The sequence below is a fragment of the Neofelis nebulosa genome, chromosome 7 (genome assembly GCF_028018385.1).
Source record: "Neofelis nebulosa isolate mNeoNeb1 chromosome 7, mNeoNeb1.pri, whole genome shotgun sequence".
Lineage (NCBI taxonomy): Eukaryota > Metazoa > Chordata > Mammalia > Carnivora > Felidae > Neofelis > Neofelis nebulosa.
This window is the reverse complement of record NC_080788.1, coordinates 74,934,051-74,947,671: the sequence shown is the minus strand read 5'-3', so window position 1 is coordinate 74,947,671 and position 13,621 is coordinate 74,934,051. Positions and strand designations below refer to the sequence as shown.

Here is a 13,621-nt window from a genome sequence, read left to right as displayed (position 1 = left end):
TGTATCACTGGGACACCAAATCCCCTCTCTAAGCACTGCTCCATTGCAAGCAAAGTTCTCTTCTCCCTCGGCCTCAACGCCCTGCCTCCAGCACTGGGTCCAGAACTAGGGCCTTCCTTCCCAGTAACATACCCTCACCTTCTTCCACTGCTTTCATCCTGGGAGGGAGAGGGCTCAGCAGCCCCTGCCCCACCCTCAGGCTGCTCTCTCCCCTTGGGGGTCCCTGTCATCCTCTGCACCACTCTGGGTGTCCTCCCTGCCGGCCTAAAGGGCACTGTCCCTGCTTGCCTGGCCACTTCCCTGTCTTTCTCTAACTCTGCCCCCACAGAGTGTAGAGGGGGTCATGGGGCTGGAGAACCCATAACAAGCTTCTGCCCTCTGCCTTGGCTATTCTAGAGCTGTGGGAACCTCCAGAGTCTCCCCTCTGGGGCCTGGCTTTCTCACGTGTAGAATCCTGTCCTGCTCTGCCTGTCTGCATCTTCCCACTACACCTTGATTCCCAAGCCCCCCACCTTCCCCAACCAAAGCCTTCAGCCTGAGCTTTATGCTCTTGCTTTACTGTTGTATTCTGATTCCCCACCTCAGACGCCTCATTCAGGGCACTTCTGGTGGCACCTTAGCCCTGCACCTGTGGCCTGGACTAGTGCCAACCCTAGGGAGACCTCACTGTCCCCGTTTCTGCCACAGAATTCCTAAAACCCTTGGAATTTCATAAGTGAAGAGAGTAATAAAGGTGTCTCAATATTCATAACAACCTCCTCGCAACTATACCTCAGTTTATGTTAATGAGGTAACTTTTGGAAAACACCTAAGGATGGGCTGGTTGCCAGGGAAACCAACCATATGATTGGAGGGTTGAAACTTTCAGCCCCACTCCCCTGACCTCTGTGGGGGGGAGAGGGGCTGGAGGTTGAATCAATTGCCAACTGTGCCTAATGAAGCCTCCATTAAATCCTAAAGGGCAGGGTTCAGAGAGCTTTTAGGTTGGGGAGAGTGGCAACAGACATGGAAGCTCCATACCTTTCCCCATACCTTGCCCGATGGAACTCCCCCATCCAGCTGTTTCTGAGCGATAAGCTTTTATAATAAACTGGTAATCTAGTAAGAAAAATGTTCCTCTGAGTCCTGTGGGCCACTCCAGCAAACTAATCAAACCCAAGGAGGAGGCTGTTGGAATCTCCAAGCTATAGTCAGAGCACAGGTGACAACAGGGACTTGTGATTGGCTAGTGGGGTGAAGGCTGGTCTTGTAGAACTGAACCCTTGACCTATGGGATCTCATCCTATCTCCAGGTAGATGGTGTCAGAATTAAGTTGAATTGTGAGACATGCAGCTGGTGTTAGAGAACTGCTTGGTATGGGAGAAGAGCCCACACATTAGAACTAGGTACAAGGGGGGTGGGGGGGTGCTTGGGTGGCTCAGTCAGTTAAGTGTCTGACTTAGGCTCAGGTCACAATCTCACAGTTCATGAGTTCAAGCCCTGTGTCGGGCTGACAGCTCAGAGCCTGGAACGTGCTTCAGATTATGTCTCCCTCTCTCTCTGCTCCTCTCCAACTCATGCTCTGTCTGTCTGTCTGTCTCTCTCTCTCAAAAAAAATAAACATTAAAAAAAAAAAAAAAAGAATTAGGTACAAGGGCACCTGGGTGGCTCGATTGGTTAGGCGTCCGACTCTTGGTTTCAGCTCACGTCATGATCTCACAGTTTCATGAATTTGAGCCCCAAGTTGGGCTCTGCACTGGCAGCTCAGAACCTGCTTGGGAGTCTCTATCTTCCTCTCTCTCCCCCTCCCAAACTTACACTGTCTCTGTCTCTCTCAAAAAATAAATAAAATAAACAAACTAAAAAAAATAACGAAAAGCACAAAAATTTACACAGATTAAAAAAGAAAAAAAAAATTGGCTACAGAATTGTACCCCTACCCTACTCTTAGTCTTTTTCTTCTGTACCTACTAAGACACTATATAATTTATTTTTTAACATGCTTGTTGCTTATTGTACCCCTCCCCCACGAGACTGTAAGCTCTGTAGGGAAATGATCCTTGTTTTGTTCACAGTCACCCCCTGAGTTCCTAGAACGCGCTCAGGCAGAAGTCAGGAGACAGGAAAGGCCTGTCCTCAGCCTCATTCCCCTTGGCTCTGCCCTTACCAGGAGTTTCCAGGCTCGAGGATAAATTTGAGTTTATTTGGGGAAAAAAATGTTTAAAGCACAAGAGGCAGAGAGAAGAAGCCAGCATACATCAGAGGCCTGGTAGGGAGTGGTGCTTTGGCACTAAATTCATTGAATGAATGAATGAATGAATGAATATATTCTGCCTTATTTTAAACCCCTGTTTTCCTACCACAATGAAGGAACTTGAGGGAGGTTGGGTCTTTTTTATATTTATGTTCTCCAGGTTGTGTGGTCCAATGTACAAAGTAGGGATAAATAAAGCTTTTAATAGAATCAGTCTCAAGACAAAGACCCATGCCCAAGAGGTCCAGAGAGGGGGCAGTGGTGAGGGGCTTCGGTGAGGTGAAGGCTGGTGGGCAGGGTGGAAGCCTTGTCTCAGGCCCTCGCTTGGGCACCCCTTATGGATTGCAAAAGAGGAAGAGAGGCGTTCTCAGTGCCACTGTTCCTCCCCAACTCCGCTGAGCCTTGGACATGTACACAAAGTAGGAGGGTGCCCATGAACATGACTCAGGACAATAAAAAGAACTTTTGCCAAGAGGAGACAACCTTAAGAAGAACTTCACACTGACTTCTCTCTTTTGTCTAAATTAGAAGTTCTCAACCTGGAATCGTATGCAAGATTCGGTGGGACTTTTTTCTTCGGGTCTCAAAGGCCTGTATGGCCCAGAAAACATTAAGAACCGCTAGCCTGGAGAATCCCGACGGGAGTTCCAGAATTCTCCCACTCCCTCCCGCCACTCACGCTACTCCCACCAGCCTGCTCAGAGAACGGAGCAGAGCTTGCTGTGAACACTCACTGACCACCACCATGGGTCTGTGAACGCGCTCAGGCAGAAGTCAGGAGACAGGAAAGGCCTGTCCTCAGCCTCATTCACCTTGGCTCTGCCCTTACGAGGAGTTTCCAGGCTCGAGGATAAATTTGAGTTTATTTGGAGAAAAAAATGTTTAAAGCACAAGAGGCAGAGAAAAGAAGCCAGCATACATCAGGGGCCTGCTGCCCTGCTGCCAGAGGAGTCTCCGTTCCTTTCCCTTACGGTTCCTCCAAAGTGCCAGCCCCATGAACTCAGTCAGCTCCGCAGCCCCACACCAAGAACCCACATGTTGGTCGAATCACAGCAGCTAAATCAACAACAGTCACGCAGATGAGAATACTGGGGGTCCTTCCTCGAGCCTGGCACAAACAAGCTCCCAGCTTTATTGTCTGGCAGAGCTTCAGACCTTCATGGGCCCCAGGCTTCTAGGCCTAGACCCCCTTAGCCCCATCAGAGACGAGAGGAGAAGCCGGCCACCGCGATGTTCTCGCCAGTGATGTAGCTGGCGTCTGGAGAGCACAGGAAGGACACAAGTCCTGCGCAGTCCTCAGGCTGCCCAATCCTGGACAGAAGGAGGACAGAACACATGTCAATGATCTCAGACTCTGGTTTTGCTGCTCTGGTGGGAGTGGACTCCAAGAGGGGACAGGGTGGACCCAGCAGGGCTACTTGCATCCTCCAGGGCTCTGCAGAAACCAGACTTCAGCTAAAGGAATGACCAGTGCCCAGGGAGGGGTCAGCTAGTGAGACAGACCAGCCCCTCCTCCCCAACTGTACCCAGATTACCGAAGTTCCAAACCCAACTTGCCTCTGCACTTTGTGATCTTCCTTGAGGTTGTTCCAGAAAACCTCATTTTTGTATAGCTGGGCAAAGAGAAAACATGAAAGAGTCAGTGCTAGCTAAAACAAGGAGATGAGCAGGGACCAAGGTGATCCCATAGCAGATTTGCCTTTCTCAGGGGAGAGGGACTGAGTCATGGCTGAATTCAGAGGACAGCAAGGACCTCAGCTGTTAAGGATGCTGATCTGAGGCTCCAGTCACTCCTTCATCACTTAGTCATTGGGGAGGTTTCGCCAAGCCAGGATGAGAAATGGAGGACATGCCCCAGTCCTCACCACTTTGCTGAAGTCAGTCTTGATTACTCCTGGAACCAGGCAGTTCACCCGGATGCCCTTGGGGGCCAGCTCCAATGACAGTGTCCTGGTGAGGCTCAGCAGGGCCGTCTTACTGATGTTGTAGGGACCCAGCTCCTGGGAAGGGAATCAAGACAGTGATTAGGATATTGGGAAGCAGGGGCACCTGGGCGGCTCAGTCGGTTAAGTGTCCAACTCTTGGCTTCGGCTCAGGTCATGATCTCATGGTTCATGGGTTTGAGCCCCACATCAGGGCCTGTGCTGACAGTGCATAACCTGCTTGGGATTCTCTCTCTCTCCCCCTCCCACACTGCCTCTCTCAAAATGAATAAATAAACTTAAAAAAAAAATTTTTAAGGATATAGGGAAGCAGAGGAACACATCAGTTGGATTTCTCTCCTACAGATGATCCCACCCTGGCCCAAGCACAGAACTCAGACACACTCTCCCCAGCCTGGTCTGAGAACAGAAGCTGGATCTGAGGGACCCAGCAGCCACATGGGCATCAGCTCAGCCTAGGGCAGCAGGAGTAAAGTGTGGGTCTATCCCAAACGTTGTCCCTGTGGCGTTGTGGGGACCCCTTCCCCTAATCCTACCAGGAGCACATAAGCAACAACTCACCACTCGTGGTACATATGCTGAAATGGAGGAGACCAGGACGACCGCCCCCCTCCTGAGAGGAGACAGACACAGAGGAGACAGGAAACCAATAACTTACCACGGACTTAGGTGCCACTATTATTTTTAAAAGATAAAAAATTATAATTATAACATTTTAATGATTATAGTCATTGAATAATGCAGTCCTCACAACAGCCATACAGTTCCTGTTATTATCCCCATTTCCCAGCTGAGCAAACAGAGGCTCAGCAGGGCTTATCAACAGAGCCAATAGGTGGCAGAGCTGGGACTCCAACCCTATCTCTCTCTGACCCAATGTCTCTACTTTGAACCATTACACTCTTCTGCCTATCCCTGGGGTAGTGAAGAACAGACAGCCAGGTGCTTGGGAAAGGGGGCAGAGTGGCCTTGGTGACAGTGAATGCCTATCAATGGGCGGCCTCTGACAAGTAGATAGGGCCGGAAGAGACAAGAAATGAGAGTCAGGAGTTTTTCCTTCTATCCAAGACAGTCCCCAGGCCAGTTCCTGAAGGGTATGTCTGCATGGAGGACATACTGGAGGACTAGCTATGTGCTGAGGGAGGTGGTGGCCCAAGTCCCTAACCTCAGACCCCTGAGACTATGTGTAGAGTGCAGTCAGATATGCAGGACCTAGAACAGGTCCTGCCTAGAACAGCAGGCTCCCTGGAGACTGAGAAGCAGGGAGTGAGGAGGGGCGTGGGATGGACCTCTCCCTGCCGGGAGCAAAGGGGCAGACCCTGTCCCAGACTGTAAGCTGGTGAAAAGGCATTGTCCAGCTGTGAGAGAATCAGAGTAGGTGAGGGTGAAAATGACCTGCCCAAGGCTAAGGAGCTAAAAGCACAGCCCTTTCCCAAACATGGTGATGTCAAGGCCAACGAGAGCATGCCTGAGCCACTGGACATCACCCTCATCAAACAGCCACTAGAATTAGAAGCCATAGCTGTAAAAAGGTGAGGCAGAACAGAGGGAGGGGGATGTGGAAGCCTCAGGGACACCTCTTTTGTCCTCCCCTCCCGGCTATGGCCCCATGTTCTCTAGACTCAATTCATGCCCTGGCTCCCCACCAGTCCCCACCCCCACCCTGCAACCTACCCCCTCTTCTCCATGTGGGGCACCAGCTGGCTCAGCATCAGGGCCGGGGCCTTCACATTCACTTCCAGGATCTGAAGTCAGAGCAGAGGCATGGTGGAGGGCAGAAACACATAGTCAGCCCTCAGCCCAGGACCTGTTCTCATAAGACACATGGGGTCCTAGAATTTGTGCGGTAAACCCAGATATGTGCAGATCTGAGATCAGTTCCCCTTCTCATCAGGACAAGAGGTGCTTCCCACTTGCTAATGGTTTAACACGCAGGCAGGCTAAGTGACAGGCCTGTGAGCAGAGCCCTGAAAATGTGAATTGTTCAGGACTGGGGTGAAGGAAGGCAACGTTCAGGCCTTTTAAAGAAACTGGACTATGTTCTGGTTGTGCAGACAGAAGCTGTAAGCAGAGGCCACTGGAAAAAGACTGAAAGTAGAACAGATGGAGGGAATGCAGGTGCTGGGAGCAAAGGAGATTTCTAGAAGAGTTGTCTTTGTCTGTCTGTGTTTTTACTTGTTTATGTCCTTGTCTTGTCCCAATAGAATTAAAGGCGTACTCACAATGCAACAGCATAAAACAAATCAAATAGGTATTATGTGTGAAGAAATGGAGAACAGTAAAAAATAAGTGTAGAAAAATAAGAAAAAGCAAGAGTAAGGTTGGTGCCCACAGTTCACAGCATGTGGTAAGGACTGAACATTAGTCTATTATTCGTTCACAAAAATGCAAGCTGTGAGGGCCTACATGCATGCCAGTTTATTGCAAACTTGGCTCCAAGCTTTCTTACGGCCACCACAAAGAGGGAGACACAACAGAGAATTGCCATTCTGGGAGTTGGGTGCCCACGCTGGGCCTGCCTGCAGCTAAAACCTGGATCTGGGCTCAGACTTAAGGGTCCCTGACCCTCTGTCTGGGAACTCTGTCTGGTGGCACTGGGGACAGAGGAAAAGTATGAGAGGAGCCAACAGGGAAAGACGCAGAAACTGGGCTGGGGGCTAGGCCAGATTACCAGTTGGGACTAACATGGGAGCAGGATCCCTCCTGTGGGGCACCACCTCGAGTGAGGTCAGTGTGTCTGTGTCTCTAGGGAGTGAGGCTGCACATCTGCAATGCCTTCCCACGTTTTCATCCCACACCCAACCACCCCATTGGATGTGGGCAGGGGAAATGCTTCAATGGAGAGCTGCTGAGGCCAGTGTGATGACAACTTGCCAGTGTTGGGGATGACCCCCAAGACTGTAAGAAGTGGCTCAGATGTCTAAAGGGGGGGACCAGCATGAGATCCCCAATAAGAAGGAATTGAGGGTTAGACTAAGGGTATTCCTGGTCATTCTCTGTTCGAAACAGACCCCCGCCACCCCACCGATGTCTGCCCTAAGCTCCATGTATGTCAGGCTGGGTGATGGGCTCAGACAAGGCCACTCCTAGACTTGGCAACCAAACATGAGCCAAGGAAAAGTTACAGCTCCTCCCGAGCTGAAGAGGACTGCCCTATTAGAAAATTGGGTAGAGTATCTCTGGGTGCCACGAAGTCCTGAGTAGAGACTGTGGGCCTGAGGAGGATGGGTGCTGGAGAGTCCTCAGGCAGGAGAAGGGTGGAGGCGAGGCGGTAGAATGGGAGATGGGAGATTTCCCAACCAGCTGGAGAAAACGGGAGTCTGCCTGGGGAGGCGCTCAAACCGGCCCAGGGATAAGGTGAACAAGAAGGAACTCCCAGGACACCTGCTGAAAACCGCATGCAGATAGAGCAGCAGGTCAATGTCACACTCGTTTTGTAACCATTTCACCTCTGAGGTGGTGGCGGATGTGACTGGAGATGACTCCTGCCCAGTGGGGCAGACCTTGGAAAACAGGGTAGCGGCAGAGAAAGTAAGGCTGGGCCGTGGGCAAGTGCGCTCGGCTTCAGGAGAAAAGATTTGAAATGGGTTCTGAGAAAAAGAGAGTCATGATCCCATGAACTAAGACACTAAAAGAGGGTATGACTCAGGAGGGTTAGGAGATGGTCAGCCATGCAGTCCCAGCCACCTAATCACTAATGGTCGTTGGGCAGCATCAGGAATCTGAGGAGCCTGGGGAGGCTGCTAGCAGCGGTTGCAGGGAGCTCAGATTTCAGGCCATCTCTGAGGATGGAGGAAAGGGCAAGCCGCCAAGGGCAGATGCACAGGAGAGGTGGCTCGAGAACGATATCTACAGAGCGCGGATTGCTGGGGAAGGCAGAAGGGAATGCTCTGGCCAGTGCTTGGTAGGGAGGGGGGTGCTAACAAGGTGATTTCATTGCAGTCCGTCTTGTCTGACAGACTCAGGAACCAAAGACAGGAGTGAATGGAACAGAAGTCATAGGATAACAAAGCCCAAAATGGACCTCAAGACATTTTGCAAGGCCTCTTCTGGACCCTGTGGCTCAGGTGGCAGGATCATTAGGTAGACGCAGTGGGTGGAATGTCTGAGCTCATAGGAAGCCAGTGGCCAGGCCCAGGCCTGACAGGTGTAGCAGGTTCATCTGAGGGACAGTAAGGAAGCCTCATCTAGGAAGGGTGAAGAAAGAATCTCAGCGGCAGGTACAGGTCACCAAAAAGGAGCAAAATCACAAAAAAAAAAAAAAAAAAAAAAAAGGAAAATATATCTGCTGTTGACAAAGAGCAGAGACCTTACTATTCTTGACTCTTACCAAAAGCAGAGACCTACTCCCACAGCTGTAAAGCTAGAGCCTGGAACCGTGCCTGGCACATAGCAAACCCTCAGTAAATATTTGCTAAATGAATAAATGCAAAAAGGATGGGAAGAGAAAAGATGGCAGAAAGAATGTAGGAAGCCACTTTAAAAACACACAAATTGGAAAGGAGCACCGCAGCACACTCCAGGGGACAAGCGGTCAGTGCCTGTTTTTACAGTAACTTTGGGAGGGGAGGCTCAACCGGGGAGCACTTCAGACCCTCTGCCAGCTCCTCCCAGCGGCCTCTCACCTTGTCCCACACTTGCTCACTGGCCCCCAGGGTGCTTCCCACCAGCGGGTTGACACCTGCACTGCACACCAGGAAGTCGAGACCCCCACAGTGCTCCACGACCTGGGGGAAAGAGTGACACGAAGGGCATAAGTGTGGAGATGGCCCGAGGAGGCCACACCCGCCCCACACTGCTGCCAGGTGCACAGGGCATTGAGACAACACTTGCTAATTAGATACTGTCTCAACCAGGAATGGTCACAAAGCCAGTGTGAGAACCAAACACTGATGAAGGCAATGCCCTAGGTAGGCCCAAGGACGGGCTCTGCAGAGCTGAGGGCCTCAGGAGAGGAAGGTCTGTCTTCTCCAGGAATCCGTCTATATGCCCGGGATGGGGAATCCCTTTAGATTCCTCCTCAACCACAGTTCTCCAGGTGGGGGTGGGGGTGAGGGTCCTTTCACGAACAAGCCACTTTCCAGAAAGCCAGCGTGAACAATGAGGTCTACCCGCTTAGACCATGAACAATCCTGGTTTCAAGACTGTTGTAGGGCCTCCCAACCCCGATCCGGGTCCCTGCCCCGCCCAGGGCTGAGCAGAGTGGGAAAGGCTCTGTGCACTCTCCTTCCTATGTCCTTCCACCCCTGTGGCCCCTCACCGTGGCCACCAGTCGCTCCCGGTCCTCGGCCTTCCCCACGTGGCACACGGTGCCCACCACGCTCAGCCCCTCCCCCTGCAGCGCCGCCACTGCCCGGTCTACGTTCTGCTGCTTCCGGCTGCTGACCACCACGAGGGCCCCGTCCCGGGCCAGGCGCCTGGCGATAGCAAAGCCGATCCTGTGGCAGAAATGGAGGGAACAAGACAGCCTCAGCCTCCTGCCACCTTGGTCGCTCGGCCCACGGAAACCAATAAGGCTGTGTCCTAATCTACAACCCTGAGGTCTCTCTGTGGAAGCAAAAATCCTTGTGAGGGGTCAAGACCCATAGGGCAATCAGGGCACTTACCCATCAGTGGACCCCGTGACCACAGCCACCCGATTGGCCAGGATGCCCTTTTGGCCTATCCCACTGCTGGTCATGTGCACAGAGAGTCCAGCACAGGAACGGAACAAGCCTCTGTGGATGCAGGCCACTGTTGGGAGCATGGAGGCCAGTTCCTGTCTCTGCTTCCTGCTGAACTTGGCCCTGGAGGAGAGAATCAACTTCAACTATCACGGATGCCATTAGTGAGCGTGATGGCAATCTACCTCCAGCTCCTTCAGACAGACAAGGCCAGCAGCAGAGAGCCAGAGAGAGTCGAGCTAGTCAGGGTGAATTCAAACACGTGAGCCTCAGGTCAGGCAAACTCTCTGTGAAAATTCTCTATTTATAAAACAGGCAAATTAGAGTGTGAGACCCACCATTCAGCAGACAGGGTTATCTTCCCATTCATTCCACGACCAAGCACTGAGCACTTGCAACATGCCAGAGAAAGTAGACCAAGGTTCTGAGCGCCTGCATAACGTCCTCACCAGGCTGTGCTGAAGTGAAGCTAATTGCATAGAGGCTGTGAGGAGCCTGAGCCAGACAAGGCAGCCCCACACCAGGCTGCAGGGTGCAGACCCATGCCCTCAGGACACCCTCAGGAAGGAAAGGAGTAGGCCTTTCGCAAGTGTGGGTAGGGGTAGGTCTACACAAGTGTGAAGGCAGGGTGAGGACCTGGCGTGGGAGACTCACATATGCAGACACTGTGTATGAACTGGAAATACAGGAGAGATGCTTGTGTAGGGGATCCTCTTTCGCCAGGACCCCAAATTTCCCAGCTCCACATCGATGTGAGCCCAGAGGCTCCTGCCTCCCCCCAGTGTGAGATTCCCATTTGCCTGCCCAGGAGCCCTGTGGGGTCCCAAATCTAGGAGTGTGATCTGTTTCCTGCGGAGGCGGGAGGGAAGGAATGGTTGGAGAAAAGGGTCACTGAGGATACGCAGCGACTCGGGATGTACTTTTCATGTAAGATAGTGCCAGGAAGCTGAAGAGATGCAGTCTCTGGCAGCTTGGACTGCAGGGGCCATCAGACACGCACTTTCAGGAGATTCTGGTGTGGGCTGACCGTCCACAGACCCTCATCTGTTCCAGACCTGCCTTGGCCACTCTAACACCAAGGGACTCCTTGTTACTAAGCAACCCCTGCCATACCTACTGCATCTCCCTTGTTCCTTAGCAACCAACCTTTACATAACCCAGTTCCCTCCAGTTAGGGGTCCTTATCTATAATAACAAATGAATGGGTGCTGCTCAGGAATTAGGGAGAAATTTCAGATTAAATATCAGTCTGTATCAGTGCCATAATGAAGGTAACCAAATGCTCTGCTTTAAGAGAGACAGCCTTGGTTTCAAATTTATGTCTCTTCGGATACCGTATTTCCAAAGACACCCTTTGCAGGTCCTTGACCTCCTCTCCTTTTTGTCCTGGCTGCTGTCATTCTCTTCTCTCTCACATGCTGTCTCTTTTCTGCAAGGTCATACCTACAGCCTTTCCATTCCAGAGGATGAGGGGTTTCAGCTTCTGATTATTCTACCTTTCCTAAACAGGACACCAGATTCTAAACACTGTTATGACCCCTGGGGGACTTCTCTACCCCCAGCTGTGAGCACAGATTAACCCCACCAAGTGTCAAGGGAATTGGTCTCCTTGGCTGGGAGGGCAGCAGGAAAAAGAGGGACTCGAATTTTGTCAGGACGGGCTGCCCCCTGCTGGAAGACCAGAGTTATGGCACGTCTGAGATGCTGTTCCCATACCAGCAAGTCCGTGACTGTCCCCTCTGTTCTACAACAGTCCTTACCAAACCCTGCCCCTTTCTAAACTTGCCACGAGATGGTTTGCAGGAAAGCTTCCCTACTGGTAGGGAAAAGCAGCTGTGGCCTATTGCAGGTAGAGCATGGAGAAACTGATCAGGCCCCATCTGTCTGTCTTGGTTCCCCTTCCCATTCCAGGTCCTTCTTTCCCTGAGACTGAGCAGCTTCCAAGGGTCCGGGCTCCCACTCACTCTGCCCTCATCCTCACTTCTGCTTTCCTCTGGAGCAGTCAGCTGGGCCAGCTAGGCCAGAGTCAACCACAGGTCCCGGGAGCTTAGAGTGGTATCTGAGCCTGGCACTGCCCACTCTGATGCCCCTTACCATGCTGATCAGTTCAGTTGCCCAGAAGTGGAGGCAGGAAAGCCAAGTGGACACACCCTCAACTTAGTCCCATCTTGGAGATGGATGGCCCTCACCAAAGAGAAAAGGAAAGGGAAAAGCAAAGAAAAGATTAGGGGAGAGCTAGTAGTTAGAAACATTGACAATCAGGAAAGAGAGAGATGAGGGAGATTTCAACAGAAGGTGCATGATTTGGGCAAGTCAGTTCCCCACTCTGGCTCCATCTGCACCTGGGTAAGATGAGGTGCTGAGTTGGGTGGCCCTAAGGGCTCTGATAGCCCCCAAGAGCTTTATTATGAGAATCAAAGAAGAAATAAAGACAGCTGCAGACAGAGCCAGGGAGAAGGAAGCATCAGCACAAAAAATAAAAAAAGAGTGAAGGTGGGCAGTAGTGGTGACAGGGACCCCAGCCCAGCCAGCCTTACATTGGGCCACATTGTCCCTGCTCTGGTCTTACCTGGCGATGCTCTCGTCGTCGTTCCTGAGTGCAGGTCAGGAGCCCTTCTGCTGTGGAGCCTGCAGCTGACTAAGTGTGAAGATGTGAGGAAACAACAGGCTGAGTTTCAGGCACTGTTACTCCAACTGAAAAACTCAAGGATTCTGGGAATCTACCTTCCTAGAATTATGAAAGGTGGTGATGAGGAAAGTCCTCCCCCACAGCTGACGAGGAATCTCCTCGGGGGTGGCTTGGGGGAAAATGCAGGACTTGAATTCTCCTCACGCCATTCACCAGGAAGCCAGTCCTATCAGTCCACCTGTCCCCAGACACTCACACAATAGAAGCAGACAGACCCCAACCTGTGGGGCCTACAGGCTTAGCCGGCTGGGGAGGCAGCACTGGGTACAAAGCCACGAAGATATTTCTACAAGCACAGAGAAGAGACTGCAGGCCTCAGCCCCAAAGCCATGAAACAGGCCCTACTGGCCAGATCAGGGGACCAGGCCCCAGGCACTATACAGGACTGATGGCTATAGAGTTCTAGATGTACTTTTGTATTCAGGTGTCCACCCACCACCCCAGGCTGTCACCTAGGCCCAAATATTTGAATGAGCACCTACTTCCTGCCAGGCACTGCATTAAGTACTGTGAACACCAACATAATGAAGGAACAGTCCACCTTGAGAAGCTTACAGTCTAATGGAGAAGTTAAACAAATGTAGTGCAGAGTGCTACATGCTAAAATAGAAGTAGGTTGGGAATGCAAACTGGTGTAGCCACTCTGGAAAACAGTATGGAGTTTCCTCAAAAAGTTAAAAATAGAACTACCCTATAACCCAGTAATTGCACTACTAGGTATTTATCCAAGGGATACAGGTGTGCTGTTTTGAAGGGGCACATGAACCCCCATGTTTTTGGCAGCACTATCAACAATAGTCAAAGTTTGGAAAGAGTCCAACTGTCCATCGACAGATGAATGGATAAAGAAGATGTGGTATATATATACAATGGAGTATTACCCAGCAATCAAAAAGAATGAAATCTTGCCATTTGCAACTACATGGCTGGAACTAGAGGGTATTATGCTAAGCAAAATTAGTCAGAAAAAGACAAATATCATACGACTTCACTCACGTGAGGAATTTAAGAAACAAAACAGATGAATATAAGGGAAGGGAAGCAAAAATAATACAAAAACAAGGAGGGGGACAAAACATAAGAGACTTTTTT

The 13,621-nt window shown here is 51.2% G+C and overlaps 1 protein-coding gene across 3 annotated transcripts; it reads right to left on the bottom strand.

The window, feature by feature from the left end:
- Positions 1–3,078: 3,078 nt before the first annotated feature.
- On the bottom strand, positions 3,079–12,568 carry DHRS2 (dehydrogenase/reductase 2). Of its 3 annotated transcripts, XM_058738600.1 has the most exons (10): positions 10,841–10,919; positions 10,179–10,309; positions 9,784–9,963; positions 9,438–9,615; positions 8,803–8,904; positions 5,852–5,922; positions 4,739–4,790; positions 4,100–4,234; positions 3,792–3,847; positions 3,079–3,545 (listed from the first exon to the last, which is right to left on the bottom strand). In XM_058738600.1, the coding sequence occupies exons 2-10, from the start codon at positions 10,208–10,210 to the stop codon at positions 3,434–3,436; spliced, it is 918 nt and encodes a 305-aa protein (XP_058594583.1). In that variant the 5' UTR covers positions 10,211–10,309; positions 10,841–10,919; the 3' UTR covers positions 3,079–3,433. The 3 variants fall into 3 exon arrangements, with proteins under 3 accessions (XP_058594583.1, XP_058594580.1, XP_058594581.1); XM_058738597.1 differs by lacking the exon at positions 3,079–3,545 and having other exon boundaries at positions 3,629–3,847; positions 10,761–10,890; XM_058738598.1 differs by lacking the exons at positions 3,079–3,545; positions 10,179–10,309; positions 10,841–10,919 and adding an exon at positions 12,410–12,568 and having other exon boundaries at positions 3,629–3,847.
- Between the last annotated feature and the right edge of the window lie 1,053 nt (positions 12,569–13,621).

Bases quoted from the DNA above. Each gene is read 5' to 3' on its own strand.
- DHRS2 (XM_058738600.1), bottom strand. From the start codon at position 10,210: ATGAATGGGAAGATAACCCTGTCTGCTGAATG. The intron at 4,791-5,851 runs GTAGGTTGCAGG...GTCTCCTCTCAG, and splicing joins CCCCACATGGAGAAGAGGGG to GAGGGGGGCGGTCGTCCTGG. The intron at 4,235-4,738 runs GTGAGTTGTTGC...TTCCCTTCCCAG, and splicing joins CAGCATATGTACCACGAGTG to GAGCTGGGTCCCTACAACAT.